At 47.1% G+C, this 19122-nt stretch overlaps 6 protein-coding genes across 6 annotated transcripts; 1 reads left to right on the top strand and 5 right to left on the bottom strand.

The window, feature by feature from the left end:
- Positions 1–232: 232 nt before the first annotated feature.
- Positions 233–2292, bottom strand: JR316_0010630 (Pheromone B beta 1 receptor; the record flags this gene model as incomplete). Its single annotated transcript, XM_047896296.1, has 7 exons — positions 233–1148; positions 1204–1612; positions 1664–1683; positions 1780–1801; positions 1857–1950; positions 1990–2036; positions 2094–2292. The coding sequence occupies 7 exons, from the start codon at positions 2290–2292 to the stop codon at positions 233–235; spliced, it is 1707 nt and encodes a 568-aa protein (XP_047744341.1).
- A 3765-nt stretch (positions 2293–6057) lies between these two features.
- On the bottom strand, positions 6058–7294 carry JR316_0010629 (Adenylate-forming reductase Nps10; the record flags this gene model as incomplete). The annotated part of the gene is made up of 4 exons (XM_047896295.1): positions 6058–6267; positions 6298–6416; positions 6615–6929; positions 6988–7294. The coding sequence occupies 4 exons, from the start codon at positions 7292–7294 to the stop codon at positions 6058–6060; spliced, it is 951 nt and encodes a 316-aa protein (XP_047744340.1).
- Positions 7295–8456: 1162 nt separating this feature from the next.
- Positions 8457–10699, bottom strand: JR316_0010628 (uncharacterized protein; the record flags this gene model as incomplete). Its single annotated transcript, XM_047896294.1, has 7 exons — positions 8457–8847; positions 8907–9057; positions 9101–9972; positions 10032–10079; positions 10138–10229; positions 10283–10308; positions 10363–10699. 7 exons carry the CDS (start codon positions 10697–10699, stop codon positions 8457–8459), a joined length of 1917 nt encoding a protein of 638 aa, XP_047744339.1.
- Positions 10700–11311: 612 nt separating this feature from the next.
- Positions 11312–12843, bottom strand: JR316_0010627 (uncharacterized protein; the record flags this gene model as incomplete). The annotated part of the gene is made up of 2 exons (XM_047896293.1): positions 11312–12297; positions 12345–12843. The coding sequence occupies 2 exons, from the start codon at positions 12841–12843 to the stop codon at positions 11312–11314; spliced, it is 1485 nt and encodes a 494-aa protein (XP_047744338.1).
- Positions 12844–13335: 492 nt separating this feature from the next.
- Positions 13336–14832, bottom strand: JR316_0010626 (uncharacterized protein; the record flags this gene model as incomplete). Its single annotated transcript, XM_047896292.1, has 3 exons — positions 13336–13396; positions 13450–14568; positions 14618–14832. The coding sequence occupies 3 exons, from the start codon at positions 14830–14832 to the stop codon at positions 13336–13338; spliced, it is 1395 nt and encodes a 464-aa protein (XP_047744337.1).
- Positions 14833–15897: 1065 nt separating this feature from the next.
- Positions 15898–18587, top strand: JR316_0010625 (uncharacterized protein; the record flags this gene model as incomplete). The annotated part of the gene is made up of 2 exons (XM_047896291.1): positions 15898–16805; positions 16862–18587. 2 exons carry the CDS (start codon positions 15898–15900, stop codon positions 18585–18587), a joined length of 2634 nt encoding a protein of 877 aa, XP_047744336.1.
- Between the last annotated feature and the right edge of the window lie 535 nt (positions 18588–19122).

Genomic DNA, 19122 nt, shown 5'->3' with positions numbered 1-19122 from the left:
TACAAAGTGGTATCTATGCTACACGAAGCCTAAGGCGACAAACACAGGAATGATAAATACATCGGAGAGGGAAGTAGGGGGTGTGGGTTTAAAGTTAAAAGGTAAGGGAGTGTGAAGAGGCGAAGGGGGTTGAACGGCGAAGAATCCATTCGCATCATAAGAGGTCGTCAGAGCGGAAAGAGTCTAAGTATCCTAGCACGGTGAAACATGGGGAAGGTATGCTGACACAAGTTTATGCGATCTCCTTTACAACAGTCATATGGATAGCTTGAGAGGCCGGAGAACCCTGACCAAGGCGTTCCTTGCTCCAGACTTTACGCAGCCCATATACTCCTGTTTGTCTGTGCGCTGCCTTCCTTGAAGTTGGTGATAGGGGTGATGGGATGATTTCCGAGTCAACGGACGAGATGCTCGAACCTTCAAAGGGGCGGGCTCTTCTGTGAGGAGGAGTTGATGTTTGACATAAAGGATACCCAACTTCCTGCGCAGCAGAAGCAGGCGAGTGTGACCGAGAACGCGGGCGGGGGGCGCGCTTCGTGGAGAAGGCCATCGTAGGGACAGGAGAGAGGGGAGGAACAGGCCAGGCCGCGTCGAAGACTGAGTTGATAGGTTCGTCGATGTCCGTCGGCACCGGTTTGGAAGGTGGGGATCGGGGTGCCTTGAGAATGGACTTCGGCTTAAGCGCAGGCGGAGGCGTGACAGCTCTCTGCGGAATCTCTATTGCCAATGGTGGGGGAGGGGCTTTCGCGGGAGGTGGGATTTGCAGAGGAGGGAGAATACCGAGCGTCTTTGCCGTGGGAGAGCTGAGATACGATATCGTCGATTCCATGAACATTTGGTCGTCTTCTGAGATCGAACGACAACTCATCGTTGGACTAGCACAAATTAAAGGGGAATCGGGTCTTGGCTTATCTTCTGAAAGACTTTGAGCTTCCACGTCATGGAAAACGCCCTCGGATGGCCTCGAGGAAAACGATGGAGGTTTCACGTCTTCTCGAGGTCCTCTGCGCTTGGATTTCTTGTCATCCAATAGGTCATCCTCCCAGCCCGATTTGAGTTCGATGGTAAGAGGCCGCATATGAGATTTGGTCAAAGATGGAGAGCGTGAAATCATCTCGGGCGCAGGAAGAGATGGCTTTCTCTTGAGGCTTGGTGTCGAAGTATAAGTATATAATAACACAGCTATGGAATGGTAGGACTTACTAGAGAGGTAGCTCGAGGCGACGAGGGAACTTGCGTTTGCGAGTGGCCTGCTCCCTAACCCACCGGTAGAGATCACGTCCATCCTCAGCAATGGCAAACAGCAGAATGATGTAGAGAACAGATATCGCGAACATCGACCACCACAAAAACTGAACCGTCTTGACGTCCGATGAATTTTTGATGATTTCAATCTTCGTCATGAAAGCGTGGACTGAACTCCAGGACGTCCATGGTTCGAAGGAGTGTATAGAAAACAGGGTTGATAGGTTGAGCAGAACAAGAGATCCGGCCATGGTCATGCAGATGATAAGCTGGCGATTAAATTGCGAGGCAGTCATCGTCGAGCGCGTTTCTAGATGCTTTGATAAACTCATTCCGACGACGCGGCCAGAATTGTGAATGGATACACCTGTACTTAGGGTCAGAAAACATACATTTGCACAAATGAGGCGGAACTCACCAGATATGATAAGGGCTATGCTACATATAACGAGAGGTGGAAGCCAAGTTATTAGAAAAGCGAAAGTTGAAGGATGGGAAGAGGCTGAGCATCCATAGTCTCTGACAAGATCAAACCTGCGATCTTGGATGACGAGGTCTAGGGTAGAGCCATCAGTTAGAAACAGGGAGAAGAAAGGGTAGAAAGCACTCACGCAATAGCATATATAATGTAGGAAGAACATAGCAAAGAAATAGTTCAAAAATCATACGGTTTCGTAAAACTCTTCTATCCTTCAGGATTGTCCTCTGCGACGAAGAAAGCTCCAGTTGACATGCTATGCACACCAACGCGCCAGGCAATGCGACCTTGATGCCCAAGAGAACCTTCGTAACTGCCGGATGTTGATTAGCTGTGTTCGTGCTCCGCATAGATCCAACGTATTACTTACCTATATCGCACCATATTGGAACGTGTATATCAACATTTCCAGCCCACACGGCTGCGTTAATCGCATGAATGAGATTGTGCCCAAGGAGCCATACAATGATTGCGAGATGAGGTATACTTGTGCGAACCCTCTTGACTGGGACGAACACCGCGAGCAGACCTGCGCATATAAACGACAAAGTGACTAATGCTACTGCCATAGTTTTCTACGTATCCCTGGCCAGAGGTCAGCTACGGGGTATGGCGACGACAGGATGGAGTCGCTGGAGGCAAGGCAGAGCCACCTCGTAAGAACGAAAAGACAGAAAAAGTGGGCATTTCGGGCTTGACAGGTCTTCTGGATTAAGAACCCAGAGAACAAGGAATTCGTTTATCCTGACTCACTGAAGGGAATCAAGTACCCCGAGAGTCCACGGTGCGAAATCCGCCTTCTTCGTTATGAGCGATAAATGGTATTCCGCTTTAGAAACAAAGGCGGCGAGTCGACATGACCGGCAGCTTATATATTGGAGCGTTTCTTTTCTAAAAGTCGTGAACTCATGTTTGACATCTGCACAAGGGGAATGGCAAAAGTGGAAGTAAGAAGGGAAAATAGGATATCCCAAAATGGATGAGTGTATGTCCAAGCCAAATGTGGAAATCATGTGTTGTGTGGCTGTGCTGGCGCGACGTCGAGGTAAAAATTCTTGAAAAGCTGGCAAGGGGAGGCTTATCGAGAGAGATAAAATAAACGTGTTGATGTACGCATGAGAGTTCCAAGATATAATGCCGATCCGACAGGAAAGTCTAGGTGCAACGTGATCTAAACTTAACGACGTAGATCCATCCCTTTCGAAGGACAGGGGTCTAAGAAAGAATGAGAACCAGAGCCAAGAGATAAAGCCGACTTAATGGTATCATTTAGATGACAAGAAACATGCGCCGGTATTAGAAAAGCAGCCTGAAACCCGTTTTCATTGCGCTGACGGAGGGAGCTAGAGGGGGCCTGAGCGAGAAGCCCAATAAGGTAGACAAATGCATTGTAAATTGTAGCCACCATGAAGAAGGGGAAGGTTCAAGGTGCATTGGAATCACCTTAATCGTAAGAATCGTCAATTAATATGACTTGCGGCGTTGAGATGAAAACTGCGAACCTTCAAGGAGGTGGCGAATATAAAAATCGATACGGCTACGTTGACCGACAATGTCTGAACCTGTTTCAGTGTCTGTGCGAGGAGCTCAAGGTTGAAGAAGTTGCGTAGCATCGAGCAGGATAGGAGAGAGACTGTATTTGATACAGGGCGCCACAAAGTCGAGCGTTGATCTACTTCCGTTTGGTATCCAGAACGTTGAGTGGATGGCGTTAATAAAGTCGAGGGATCGTTGACAAGAGGGTAGTCGGTAGGATACAACTATATCTATCTTATTACTCTAGAGTGCGGAGCGGATATTGAGAAGACTCACCAGTGATTCCCGTTCCAGAAGTACCTTCATAATCACCAATGACTATCCTGTTAACGCTTAACAAACCGCAATGCGGTTTGTTTTTCCCATGGAATGATTCGTGCCGTGCGTAGAAATGAACGAAAGGTGGGCAATTTCGAAACTTGAGGAAGTCCCGAATGTATCAGTTGATATCTCTAATGGCTTCGAGCGAAGTAAGCACCGCCAAAACCTCACGGCATAATGACTCAGGAGAGTTGAAGCTTGAAGGCTCCCAAGCTCGTGAAAACTAAGCTCGAAACCAACAGCGTGTTAGTCCGCCGCTAGAAAGAGATGGAGGTATCGTGGAAATAAAGGGTGGTTGGTGGCGAGCACGAAACCGGCAAACTGCTGCTGGTCGTTGAGACGAGGGGAGGAATTGGGAGGAACGTCGGCGGCGGGTCAGGGACCGGGAACCTCAACAGCAGCGTGACGTGCCGGGTCGGACTTTCAATTCGTCAACATGAGCGAGCGGACGTAAACGGGACTTAGGGCAGGCACCAAAGACAACATATGGCGCTGTAGGCACCAGCGCTCCTTGATCTACGCTTTGAAGCCACATCTTTCTGGTATCGCTGGAACCATAGGCTTGTATTAGGTCTCAGTTAGTTTGGAAGATCTCAGATACCACTCACATCTCACAACGGCCTCTGCTCAGTGACTCCCAGTTACTCGCCCTAAATGGGTATGTCGTCTTCGGTTCTGCGTCCGCGCATTCAAAATGTTGAATAAAGACACGTTACAAAAACAGACAAAAACTGACCGGGAGGCTAGAGCGGAAAAAATATGTCATTGAGCGCAACGTGCACATGTATCATACAGCAAATGGCCAGCATGTCCGCCCGGGGTGTTTTTGGCAAAGGCTTTCGAGGTTTGACAGTCCCACTTTCCATAGGGACGCCCCACTAATTTTCCCATGCAGATGTACAGGGCTACCATTAAGCTGGTCGATTTGATCTCTATGGTGTGCTTTCGCCGGTTGATAAGCTTCTTGCGCTTGTATTGTACCCAGTCTTACTGCCAACACTATCAAAGTGTGTTCAGTCAATTGTTACACAGGCGCATATATGTGCCATGGGTCGTGTACGTGGAAACAATTCAAAGTCGATTGAAAGACAAGGTGAGTGTCCTTCATATTTTTACAGTCAATTGTCAACGTCATTTATATTCTTCAGATTCTCTAATTGATTCAGAACTTGACATTTGCGACGGTCGCGTTAAACAATACACATGTTGGTTTGACCACCTTCCACCAACAAGTTTCAAAATTGCAGACTACTTATCTCGTCCTGGTACATGGACAGGACATCCTTTCGACGAGGCATCCCCTTCTCACCATATATGAATGGTTTCGTGCTTGAGGCTATGATTATCTTCTGTGAATATTGATCAAGTCCATATTAGTTGCCATCGGATTGTCAAAATGAACTCTTCTCATTTACCTCGCGCGTTAATCTCGCCGCATCTGTGGAAATGCTATTGCACTTTTCGAAGGAGGGCCTATGCAAATACAAGGGAATGAGGTGACAACATTTATCCAATGGGGAAAGACATACCAAACAAGTTCTAAATATCGGTTAATACCATCCGAGCCACTGAGGTCAGTGTATGTCCCGACAGGCTCAATAATTGTTCCACAGTTGATTCCGGTACTAGATGTGTCTGATGTGCTGAATATGACAGCGCCAGCGACGAGGGGGTTCGCCATCAAGATCCGGGCTTGAGTACCGTGTTAGAATTTCCATTAAATTCCTCATTAACACTGATAGATAGATTAAGCGCATACCCAACGCCACTACATTGACCTGCGAGTAAACGATTACATTCAATCAGATCTCTAGGGAGAATAGACTGTAACGATCAAGATGAATGACGGACCTTTGCTCCTCCGGGTCCTATAGTCTCCCGATCTGAAATGCGACACACATATCTCCAGAGACCTTGATTTTTTGGGTGGGGTTCCAATAAATCACCGGTCGCACACGCAGGAACGCCATTTACTTCCGTGTTTGTTTTTGTGGGTGTATGTGTTTGGCATCTCTAGCCGAATAGATCAGAACATCAACGAACTTGTATGACCTAACGAACCTTAAGAACCAGCTCAACCATTTTTTCGTCAGGCTGGGATCGGAATACGGGGTCTAAGACGTAATTCAAGGCGAAATACTCCCAGTCTAAACCCTTCTTGCCTAGATATTGACGTTAGCATCTCTCAGCATGATGACAAAGAGAGTCCTACTAGGGAATGCTCGGCACACCATTCCGGCCTCAGACCTACATGTTCCGTGTATCAATATATAGGAATAAACCATCGAGGGCCCCGTGACTCACGAGCCGAAGATCGAGAAGATCTCTACGCCATTTCTCGCGAGAAAATCCCCAACCTCCCACGCCAGAGGTCCCCCAGCAAACATCTAGAAAGATATGATCTCAGTGACGTGCACTCCCCGAAAGGTGTACAGTATCTTACCACTCCTTCTAATTTAGCCAACACTTTCACCTTCTCAGGGTCCTCCGACCAAAGCTGTCACAGTAGTGAGCAAGTAAAACGTCACAAAGATATCAAACAAAATGTCGCTCACTCCCAAAAATGACTGTAAAACAAAACCAAATGTCGATTGTGTGGAAACCATACTCTTCCAGACATTTTCAGCGTCAATAGAGGTTGGAGGGGAAGACGGTTTCAAGCCAGAGAGGACCAAACCAGAGGCGGCCTGTGTATCTCTATATTAGACGGGGCGTACTAAAACTTCTTGCTCAATCTTGCTCACTGGGTAAATGGATTCCATCACAACTGATGCCCCAGCCGTTGGAATAGACGGTGTGGACATAATCTGGCCACATACGTCTCGTTCGCCGTACCCTGATGCCCGAATCAGTAAGAATACAATGGCTACCAGAATGCGACTAGTGATGCTGAGTCCATACATAATTGCCATACGGCAAGGTGTAACATCTTGTGAGTCCATACGTTCAACTGAGGTAGAGCCGTTGAACCTTTGCATGCGAATATATCATCAGTACTAAAACATTATACCTGATTCAGATCGTATGGACCAACCGGATGAGTGAAGGACAAGGCATATATCCTCAGGATTGTATTGACCCATTGGAGGTTTCTGTACAACAAATTCTGGAGAGAGCGTATCGAGCCAAAATGGAATATGGGACACGCCGATTCTGGCGCAAAGTTTGGATTGAATATCCTGAATATTATTGCTCAGGATCTTATCGTGCTCGGCAACAAAGACGTGCTTGACTCCGCTCTTAGTAACCAGATGTTCAAGTGCAGCTGGTGCTAAACGTTTTGAGATGAGAAAGACTGGGTATCCCGCTCGCAGTATCCCGACAAATGAAAGGATATACGTTAAGGTATCTGAGCACAAATGGTAAGTGAATACTTCTGCACGTCATGTACGACTATATCGTCTAACCTGCAGAAGAGTACAATCCAATCAAAGGCTTTGCAGCTCCATGTTCTTGTTCACCGACGATCCGCATTACATGGTTTGCAATGAAGTGGACGGCTCTCACCGCGTCGGACCAGCGTATTGTGATATTTGTCTGCGTAGTTTCGTCAAAGTATACGAAATATGGATGGTCCTTGCTGTGCACGGAATGCCAATCGTATAACTCTGGAACTGTAAAAAAAGACTCCCTGAACGGAGGAGCCTTAAAGGTCGGGCTAGAGAGTCCCTGAATAGCGGTGGGGCTAGGCATTTGCAGCGAGATCTCGACCATAGTTGGGTTTCGCGATGATAATGTCGAGGTAGGCAGAAGAGAATAGCAATTATATATATATAAGTAAATGTCGTTGATATTCACAATTGAACAGCTCCTGAGCGCTTGAGCCCTCGTATGAATGCTGATTCCTTTAATCTCGGTTCCAGATCTTCGGGAGTATGGTACATATGGTGTGTCAACTGCATAGATATTATTGAACCTTTTTGGTTAGTGTTGCGGGTTATACTAGCTATAGTTTCTCGGACTAGGTCCTCGTCTTGAACCCCAGATATCCTTTCAACTCATTGCCCGGGACAGGATACATTAATCGTCAAGTACTTAACTGTTTGAGGCAATCCTAATTCAATGATCAGCTTTTCGGAGCTTGACGTACGATCAGTAATCCATTTTGCTGCCATCCTTGAAAGCAATGATACGAATTGTGGCTTTTATTTAGACCGTCTCAGCCTCTGCAAGCCTTTAGAAAACGCTCTAGAAGATAAGGAGCACTTGCACCAGTAAAAATGCGGATTTGTCACTTTTTCGTCATGCCTCCCTCAGGTGTCTCTGCCGATGCATTGTTGAAGTCAACTAATGCGCTGAGGTACACGCGCAGTGCTCAGCGGGCTGATCCTCATATTTTGTCAATACAGTTCATTGTCCCAGAGACACAGGAGCACGATTTTGTAGCAGATTATCATGCAGTCTGTCCCGAGTCTACTCATTTTCGATTGTCGAGGGAATGCTGATGAGAGGGTAGTCGACAGGATATGGATAAGAAGACTCACCAATGATTCCTGTTCCAGAAGTACCTTCACTATGGGCGATGACTATCCTGTTAAATTCAACGTACCGTAATAGGAGACCATAGTGTGGTTAAACTTGATGGAATCCCGAGCGTATCAGTTGATAAATACAAACAATGGCTTCGAGCGAAATAACATCACGGCACATAAGGAATATTGTATCGAGGTTCTTCGGACCCTAGTTTGAAAGTCATTATGAAGCTTGTGAGGAAGTAAATTGCGCCATACTGAGTTCCAATACGCATATACCATGTTAGAGCTATATCATGATATTCGAAATGAGCACGACGCGACTGCGAATGTGAGTATATTTTGTTGAAACTTAGATGCCTAAAAATCTTGGAAGATAGTACACTATTAGAAATGTACTCGTTTTACCAGGTCACTGCCGCTACCTCGTTGAAACTGGGACAATTTTTCTTGCGAGATCTTGGGCAAATGCAACCATGGTATAGGTTGGATTCCACGATCCTTAAAGTGGCGTCAGTCTCACCCTTCACCATGGAGCCGTGTAACATACCAGCAGAAGGGAAAATGGCGGCACCAGTTACATAAACATTCTTGCAGCCATAGACCGCGTAGTTTTGGTCAATAGCGGCGTGAGGATCCGACTCAGGTCCCATATACAACGTCGAGGCGTCGTGAATAAGCCCAGGCATGCAGACCTCTTCTGGAGTGGGTTTGACATTACTCCATCCACCTTCGTGATGCCAATACTCAAGCTCTCGAGATTGCGGACCCGCCATAACAGCGATTGCGTCGAAACTGTAGATGAGACATAGGAGATAAGCCAACGGTAAGCATTTCAGTCGATCATTACTTACGTTGCTTGATCCATGACTTTCTGCAGAGATTTCGTCTTGGGATCCATCGTGGCTTGGACCTTGACGTTAGTAATTGGATTTCTGTCCTGCGGGTTGTATTTCACCCATGCCTCCGGATTCTGTTCGTTATATTCGCCCAAGCTCGTGCAAACTGCATGTTACTCAATAAGCATTATTGAACATTTGAGACACACCCTTACCAAGAATGAGATGGTCTTCGGAACCTTCTAGCTGCTCTGGTGTAACAGATGCAGCATAATCTGTGCTCTCCCGCGCAGCGTCTACGATATCCCATTTTGGATGAGGAGAATAGATGGCGGATACCTGAATGTGATACTGAAGCTGTGTTGCATCGTCCATTCCAGCGATGTAGTTTGCAGTCATCTGCAAGTTATAGCCACAATCGCCGTCGCAAGCATCTCCCTTGGTGCAGCGTCCGAGGTCCGGGAAACGTTCTTGATCAATTGGGAAACGCGCAATGGTTTGGCCTAGGATCTGGCCGCTTAAGCGATGACCTGCTCGAGCTTTCATCGATTCCAAAGAGTTCAAGATGACCGTAGCCGCTGGTATAGCGCTGTTTGCGAGGATGATGTTCGTTTTACCTTTAGGGAAGCATAGATTTCCTCGAGAAGTCTTCAGGACCTTGACCGCGTTGTTGTTTTCCTCATCGGCGAAGAAGCGTTCGACGGTGACATCTGTAGCGATAAGAAGTGGACTGCCCTTGCCTGTGTTTGCCAGCTGATTTTGCTTATTATGAAGGGTAAGAAGTGGGCCTTGAACAGCGAATTTGTTGAACAGGAGCCTGGAAGTCGGTGTCCTCCTACCGACTGCCAAAGGAGCCGGCTCAGCGCTTCGAGATGAAAGAATTTGGGATATGTTTTTCTGAAGTATGTGATCAATTTTTGTTTGAAGAGTGGAAAAGACGCCGTCCTGTATTTTGTCTGCACGCGTAACATGGAGCAAACGTCTGGCTTTCTCCCAAAATATGGGTTCCTCGGTAGTCTTGAGCATCGACTCGGGCCAACCCCTCATATAATTCCTTGTGGGCTCGGGGCACCATCCAGACCTTGACCAATATCACCTCAGAATCCATTTTTAACCCCTTAAAATGATTCAAAGTCTTACCAGAATGGCGACCTCCCCCCGAAGAACGGTGTGAAGCCGGCCACCAACCTAGCTCATCGAAGAAAATCAGTATCTTGGAACAAGGTACAGAATTTGCCGTGTGCACTTTAGCTCGGATTGATAGGTCTTTGAAGATAATTGCCACGGAAATGAAACAGTCGACTCGCCCAAAATGACTCTATACGGGAGTGGTAAATTCTGAGAAATTCAGTGTCAGAACTGCTCCTGTGAACTGCAACTTCGCTTAATACCTGATAGTGATCCGCCAGCCAGAAGCCTTTAGGATATGTGTGAGTTATAATCATATTACAATCATTTCAAAGTCTCTGACCTCCACGCTCAAGAATTAGAATTTTTCTATACGGATCCCTTTCCAGTGCCTCGGTAACATACGCCAGTGCGCAAAATCCACTTCCAACGATAATGTCGTCAAATTCACCATGCTTTAAAATCTCGTCCCACTGCTTGTCGCTGATAAAAAAGTGCGTTGCCGTCGCCGCCGCAGGGTGAAATATCTGAGGTGCTGGAATAGGATAGCCGAACGCATTGGTCTTCTTAGGTGGTGGTGGCACGGGAGTGCCAGAAACGCGGACATCAGGAGTGACAGGAATCGCAGTCACAGGGAGATCATTTGGATTCTGCTTGTCTTGATTTACAGAAGTAGACATTATGGAGGAGAATGTGGGGGCAAGTGAGTGTCCGTGGAGGGTAGGCAATTGGCACAAAATGCGGGGAAAGTTAATTAAATATCACCTAGCGCCCGGGTTTAAAAATCCGAGGTTTTAGCGAAGGTGGTCAAACAACACCTTCGCTAAAACTTCGGGAACATAACTCTAAATAAAATTTGAATTTCTTTTCGAAGTCGTGGAGGAAAGAGCCAAATCGTTTTCTGAAGGTCTTGTGAAACCGTTATCACGCTGGAATTTAGCAATCATTTCACAAGCATACGCACGTCGCAGCTACAAAATCATCTGTCAGTCAAGGCAAACAGCATCAATGTCCGTTGAACCCCTGAATGCAGAGAACTAGGTAGTGACTGAGAGGACCTGAAAGTGCATCTTTAAGTATAGAAAGAATCACTTGTCGAAAGTTGCGCGATAGGAACTTGCAATGCTGTAGGTCTGTAGGGCAATTTAGGTGGAAGACGTAGTGTGGAAGACGTAATGATACAACTGGATGGAAAGTCAAGTACAAAAAGATGGCGATGCTGCGGTACAGTGGATGGGAATAAATACGGTAGAACAGTGTAGCAATGAGAGGTAGCGGGGTGGCCCGGTTGGTCAATATTTTCTCAAGATCATCCTTAGAACAGCGCGTAGAGGCGCAGTCATTATGTAGCCGGTGCGATAAATCAGTGCCGATGTGATATAGGAAGGTCTGGCGAGGAGAGAGCTGCGAGCTACGGGATCTTCGACATATTCAGCGCTCTCCTCGACAATGGTCTCCAAAGGGGTAACGCAAGGGGAGGGAGACGATGATCCAGATATTGAGCGCTTTTTCACTTTCTTGGTGAGCATAATGTTGGCCGTCGGATCCTCAGGGTAAGACGAATATATCATCTTTTGAGGATGTATAATCCAGTCGGGCACCAGCTTCGCGAGTAAATATCGAGTATATGCTTTCATGTTGCACAGATCGATTGAAATCGTTTTGGATAAGAGATTTGGCTGCGCCGAAGCTTTTGAAGATAACTGAACGACGACCCGTTCAACGTCTTTAATCTTGCCTTCAAATTTATCCCATCGTCGGTCCTGTTTCCGGATAGCATGCTCAACAGCGTCAACGGCATCGTCAACGTAGTCGTATACATCTTCCGTGGCATGGTTAACCTTGGTCTTCATTTTAAGAAGCGATTTCTCTAACTGGGCGACGCGGTCTTCGAGAAGTTTTTGTCGTTCTTCAGAAGAAGAATGAGAAGGGGATGGATAATGGACAAAATCATGCAGCTCATCGGTGCGTTCGTTCAGCCTTTCGACGAGATGTATCCATGGTCGCATGCCGGTAGCGAGGACGAATAAGCCGGTGCTGAACCACGAGACCGCGTCTGGACCCAGTATAGCATCGGTTGCATAGCGAAGAAGCGCGGCTCCAAGAAACGGAGAGAGAAATGTGAGGAAGAGGAAAAGAAATTCGAATTTCTGGAGCTCGGAGGCTGCGAGTTGGGCGTATTGTGCCTCTTTCGACGTTGAATCTGCAAGCGCGCCTGACGGTGGGATGTGCTCCGCTCGTCTATGGGGCCGACATTTGTGGTACAATCTCCATGGTACTGAACTGTCCGTTAGCTAGAGATAATTGACGCAGGGATGAACGGACCTTCGATTACTTGGTGCAGATAGAAAATGAGTAAAACTATAAGGAGAAGATTCTTGACATGGTCCCCGCCAGTAAGCCAGTTCCCAATTGGCGAGACTAAAGCAACGACCACTGCTAGGTCGAACTCGTACCATGCCCGTGATTTCGGTGACATTGGGCTACTCTCTGATCTCTCTGACCTATTGCGAGAATAGTGGTATGCGCCCTTGGTGTCCAATGTGGGCCTCTGGGGTTTAGCATGCTCCGTTCTGCTTGTATTTGACGCTTCCTCTCGATTTTCAGCCCCGCCTTCGTCATCGCTTGAGCTGGATATAGTTTCATAATCAGTGTAGGATATGTGTGGTACATCTTCCGCAGTATCGTTGTGCTTGAGATTTATGTCCAAAGGTTTGCCATCCAACTTGTTCAGGCTGGTGAGCGACTGTGCCCGTTCCAATACACGCATCCTCTTCCGTAAGGGCGTGTCTTTTGAGATAGACGTGGACGAAGACGTTGCCATTGGGCTTAACCTTGAAGTTCGGAGGTTGGAAGGATGGCGTGGTGTTTGTCAAAGCATTCAATATTCAAGGTTCAAGGGCTTCTGGATGGAGGGCATGCATCATCGGCGCAGGCGGCACGTGTTCAGCACTGTCCGGTACGCGGTACCCCTAAAATTCCCCACACCTCACAAGAAATCAAATTGAAATTATCCCCTTTTATGAGGTACGGATCAGATGTCTGAATTAACACTGAAGACGCGAGACTCAGAGCAGAGACTCTAGAAACTGGGTGACGAGCCGCAGGGCGGCAGTCACATCCCGAAGTTTCCACCAAAATCAACAACAACAATGCTTGGTGTCAAGTATATACACGCGGAGGCAACAGGAAGGCTACGACACGTAGTAAGAAATTCGGCTGACCTCGTTGATAAATACTAAGTGAGGCAGTGCTTCGATCATTGCAAAGATGCAATGAACATTCGCGAGTGATATCGGCTTCGAATCAACGCTTTTTACTGACAGTCGTTGAAGCGTCCACCCACTGTAATTACGAGCACACATTTCCACGCAAAACTAGATAATAATGAAAAGATATGAATGCTTGTAGAGTGGCATCATAAACAAACCGTACCTGATTCCTTCCATTGTTTGATGCGGTTTCTCCTTTGAAAATGCGAACGGCGATATCGAGTTCTTCGAGCGCAGGCAATGAGCACGCCAGCATGTCTATGATTTCTGGTGTCAAGCAGTACAGGCAGACTTCGAGCCGTCGGAGCTTGTTGTAAACCACAGGCGACCCATGCGGTATTTCAAATAGGGAAAAAATCTCGCACTTCCCCAGTTGTTTTTTTAAAAGTTTGAGGCTGATTAAGTTTGAAGCATATTGGCCGAGGAATTTGGGGAGAGCTGGATCAGCAATGAGACTCCGTGACCGAAAGCCGCAATCAAGGGTGAGAACTTCGAGTTGGGGTAAGGGGACTTCGAATCGTTCCAGGAAGGTTAAGTAGTTGAGAACAGACATGTGAGCCATGGAAATCTGTAGATGGCGGAGGGATTGAGAGTGCAGAGAAAAGAATCGCTGGGTGGCATCGTTGGTAGACGTGGTAGCGGGGACACTGACAGATAAATATACCAAGTGTGGAATATGGTTTATGCCCTCGAATAGCAGAGACATATTAAAATGTGCCATGCATTTGGACTTTGAGGAGATCCAGAGCATTTGGGTTTTCTGAGGAACAAAATTGAAAGATTTCAATGTAAGACGGTGGCGATTGACAAAGGGTAATAGTGTCGCCTTCAATGTGTTGGAGTAAAGGGTCAAAATTTCGCTCTGATTATTGGGCCGTTCCAGTATCAAAGGTACGATTTCAAGAGCTTCCAGTCGAGTCAGAACAAGGTCTGGCAAAATGATGGTAGACATCATGTCGAAAGAAACCATGAGGGTCAGACTACGAATGGTATTGGCCAAAATTCGAAGACTTCCGTGTATAAGCTGGAGAACCGGGGGACGCAAGCGTGTGTCGTAGCTGGCTTCGATGCGCAAAAGTGACGCTTTCTTAAAACGTGCGATGGTAGTGACAATGAAATTCGACTCGGGCGAAACGACATCCTCGAAGATTCCCTTGAATTGAGACCTACTTGTCCTCATCTCACTTTTATGGCGAGGTCCCTTCACGTCAAAGGGATCCTGAGGAACATGGGGCAGAAAATGGATCTCTTTGACACGCTTTGCTATGTGATCTTCCCTGAAGAGCATTGATAAATAGTGGCATCCCAATCAGTATTCAGACTTACCCTAAAAATCGAAAGCGCCTCGCGTAGCTCGCAGGGTGCTGCGGCGAAAGATTCACTTTGATGCATCGAAATCGCGTATCCAGAGCAATACCCCGCAACATACGGTTCAAACCTTGTAGCACCCATACTTCATCCACAGAAAGAAACGACGAGATGTGCTGCCATACTTCAAACGGAAGATTGAAAGCATAAAGAGGCTGAGTCCGAGATGGCATGAGAAGGGATAGGGAGACTACCATCATTCTAACGATGCCCCCTTTTGTATACCATCGGTGGCCAAGTTTAGGATTTCTGACAGAGAACGCGGGGATCATACATCAATCCGTGAATAAATTTCATTTAGTTCTCGTTCTCGTTTTCCGCCGATAGGAGCCTTGATGTTTGTGTAGGTCAATAATCATATTGTTCACTGTCGTCATTCAACCTAGTACAAGATTTCAGACTAGTCAGTGAAGAGAAGCAGACGGTGTAGCCTACCATTGTGAATTGATTTTTGAATATATCAATCAAGATCATGTCGAGCTGGTAAGGCTACAGCGATCAAGAACTAGACCACCGTTAAGGTTTTAACTGTCGAGAGTCCCGAACACCATGACGGATGTGACAAGCAACTGATGATGATCGTTAGCTGCGAACCCGTAAAACCCCTGTTGTCCTCCTCAATCGGGTAAAAATTTGACACGAGTGTACAAATTCCCACCATTCCCGACAGCCAGTAGTAGTCTCGTAGATCCTTGTCCAGTCTTGACTGTCTTTCAATACGGAAAGGTAACAGAATGTTTGCATACATATTTTGAGGCCCACATGTAAGAACATAAACCAAGTCGGTTGGTGGCCAGTGCACCCGGAGTCAATTACTGACAGCATTCGTACTCGAAACTTCAGAACGCGGTACGCGAGTACTATACTGCTACTTAAGTAGAAGACACGAAATTGTTCTTTTACCTTCTGCACAGTTCTGCACTGCATTTTTCTCAATCTAGTGTTGGTGCGTCAGGAAAAGATGCACATGTTCTGCACAAATGTAACAAATGCGGTACTTCCACGTAGCAAAAACGGTTCGGCCAAGAAGCCCGAAGTAAACGAGTCATTTCGACAACAAAATGAGCGCTCAAAACATCGACAAGGAGGTTCTCGTATCCCATAGAAGGACATAGAATTTCAAAGCAACCTCAGATAAATAGACCAGCCTACAATAACAAAATGAAAAAACAAGCCCTCAGTTTCGCCCTCAGCTCAGACCCTTCGGAAAGACTTACCAATAACTCAGTAGCCGCAACATGTCCAAACCATCCAACATCGGGAAATCATCCTTCGGAAGGACAATAAGCTTCATAACGGACATCAAACTCGCCGAGCTTGAGAAACAACGTCTCGCATACCAGGCGCATATCAAGGTCATAGACGACTCAAAAGCGTTGGCGGAAAAGGGGGACATTCTTGGTCAAGTTAAGGTTCTTGCCAAAGCCGTTGAATCTTGGACAGGGTCCGGTGCAGTTAGCAGGCTTGACAGTATTGGCGGCAAGCTTCAGCTCTCAGACCTTGATTTTTGGATCCACCAGGCAGAAAGGGATCCTAGCTTCAATATCGACGTTGCACGAGGATGGGCACAAACGCTTGAGGACCACATGCACCACAATACCCTACGTTTCAACGCTGCAAAGCTGTTTGGGAACCTGTTTAATGAGTGGATATCTAGCGGAGACTCTGCGGCTTTGACCTATCAATCCGGAGTGGAAGAGGAGACCTTTGACTCGGATGCGATGAGCTTTGTGGATGTTGGGCGGACGGATCTGCGTGCGGAGAAGGAGAAACTTGAGTCTGTCATTTTCGAAGACTATCCCATCGACACCGACAAATTGCATGATTACTTGGAAGGGCTATTTGATTCGGCGGAGGGAGCAGCCGCATTGGAAAGGTTGAGGAACAATTTTGCCAATTTTGGATATGCTCTGCAAAGAAAGCCCATCACAACCGCGGATGTGGGCTATGCTATCCAAGGCTTGTTGTCATCTGGATTGATGGACGAGGAAAACAGAGACGTGCTAAAGGCGTTCAAGGGGAATGGTACAGTGATGAAGGAGTTGGCCAGCGTCCTCAACATGCGGCTGAGCAACCTAGGCTCCTGGTGCTGGCCAAAGGAGCCGATGGTTGTCGAGTTTCGCCGTCACCTTCATGGAAAATATCGGTAAGCGTAACTCCCAAAGGCAAATGCATAAATCTGATATTTACCAATCTTGTCAGGGGCTTCACCGACCCAGAGATTATCGACGCACTGTTCCTTCAGCATATAGCAGTGGCATGGCAAGTCGAGATGAAGATACGATTATTCGATGTCTTTGACAGTAAAGCTTGGGCGCGTCCTGGTCAACCAACGCCTGCGAATTCAAAACGTTGGTCTATGCAACTACAGGACGGGGACGGATCCTTTTCCGTCAATAGCGCAAGGGATGATAATCGGAGACAATACTTCTTCCTCAATCGGTTGCAGGACGAAGTCAGCATCCCATCGAGCTACGATGACTTGGTGGATGCTCCAGAAGGTGATGACGAAGACGAAAACATGGCCTCACCTGCAACAGTCAAGCGCAAGCTACTACATGTCATGACCACAGATTGCTACTTGAACAAAACTCTGCACGGTAGTCACTGTATTGTCCGTTCAGATTTGGAGTGGTTCGGGCCTTCTCTGCCGCACGACACAATCTTCACCGTGCTCGAGTTCTTAGGCTTCCCTACACCCTGGCTCAATTTCTTCCGTGCTTTCCTAGCCACGCCGCTGCGTTTTCCAGAAGATACCCAGTCTCGCATCCGCAAACGCGGTACGCCAATTGCGTATGCCATGAGCGTTGTTTTTGGAGAGGCAGTCCTTTTTGTCATGGATTTGGCGGTCAATCAGAGGGCTGGAGGCCTGCACCTGTACAGAATGCACGACGACCTCTGGATATGGGATTCGGATGCGAAGAAGGTGGCTGACGGGTGGGCAGAGATGAACACGTATGCCGATCTTGCTGGGCTCAAATTCAACAAGAAGAAAACTGGTTCCACCTTCGTGGGGACACTGACGGATGACCACGTTAGGCTGCCTGAAGGAGATGTCCGCTGGGGTTTCCTAAAATTTGACCCAAACACTGGTCGATTTGTTATTGATCAGGAGGATGTTAACCGTCATATCGCCGAGACGAAACGCCAGCTTGCGGGTTCGAAATCCGTATTCGGTTGGATCAATGCCTACAACAAATATGTCGCCTCATTCTTGAGAAATTTTGGAGGTATTCCTGCAAATTGTTTTACCGATGCGCACATCAACGATTTGATCGAAACCATGGGTCGTATTCAGACGGAGCTATTTCCAAAATACGAGGGTACCGATGGAGGAGCGGTTGGATATCTGAAGAAAACCATTGAAGACCGCTTTGACATTAAAGACATGCCTGATGGGTATTTTTATTTCCCCATTGCGAGAGGTGGACTGGGGCTGCGTAACGTGGCACTCGATGTCCTAGGTTTGGAGAAGTTTGGGCGACCTCTGGCATCAAACGGAAAGACCAACGCGTCACCCGAGGATTTGTTCAAAAAACAAGCTGACGGTGATAGGAGTGAGTATGAGGCTAGCAAAGAAAGGCGGGACTCAAGAGTCGGTCCTACGAAAGTCGCATTTATGTCATTTGATGAGTATATGTCTTTGAGGGAATCTTGGTTATCCAGATGGGGTGAGACATACAGGGAGATGCTATGCTCTCCTAATCCAAGACGCATAACCCTTATGCCAAAGATCAGGGAGGCCATGCGGGACAACTCCAGGGACTTGGAATGGGATTCGATGGATTGGTACGAGAAATGGATTCTCAGCGTGTATGGAGGCGCCATCATTGATAGTTTTGGTGGTCTGGAGGTGGTGGATCACGATTTGATTCCTATTGGGATGGTTGAATTATTCCGAACATCGAGGATGAATTTAGAGCAATAGCATATTTGAATGAACTTTTTGTTCATTGTCTTTGAGATTATTGAGGAACGGACTGAAGTTCAATGAAATTTTGAATTTGGTGAGCCTTCATAGATACGACATTGCGCGCCCGAAAAGTTTGGCCGGAACATGATCAAGGATGCAAGGATGGTGATTGTTGTGGTTGTATTTGTTTGTCATGAGGCGATCTCGGATCAACCAACATTGATCGGGGCATGCGTTGATTAGATTAGATGGTCGTGTCGGTGTGTCGCGCGACCGGATTGAGAGACGATTGCGGCCGATTCATTTCCACACCTCATACAAACCTCATCGATTCATCCCCTACCTCTTGAAAGCGTGAGTAACGACGACTCCTCGCTATCTGATTCTGAGCTTTCAGATTCTTTCGTAGTCGCAGACCAGCTAGTTTCCGGCCTAGGAAGTTTATCTCTTTCTCCCACCTCTTCTCTACCACCATCACCATCGCCTTCCCTTTCATCACTAAGCATGTTATCATCGTCGGGCGACACACCACCTCGATCATCTGCCGGGT

This window comes from Psilocybe cubensis, chromosome 10 (assembly GCF_017499595.1).
Source record: "Psilocybe cubensis strain MGC-MH-2018 chromosome 10, whole genome shotgun sequence".
NCBI classification, from domain to species: domain Eukaryota; kingdom Fungi; phylum Basidiomycota; class Agaricomycetes; order Agaricales; family Agrocybaceae; genus Psilocybe; species Psilocybe cubensis.
Note: the sequence above shows the minus strand (reverse complement) of the source record. Positions and strands in the feature narration are given on the sequence as shown.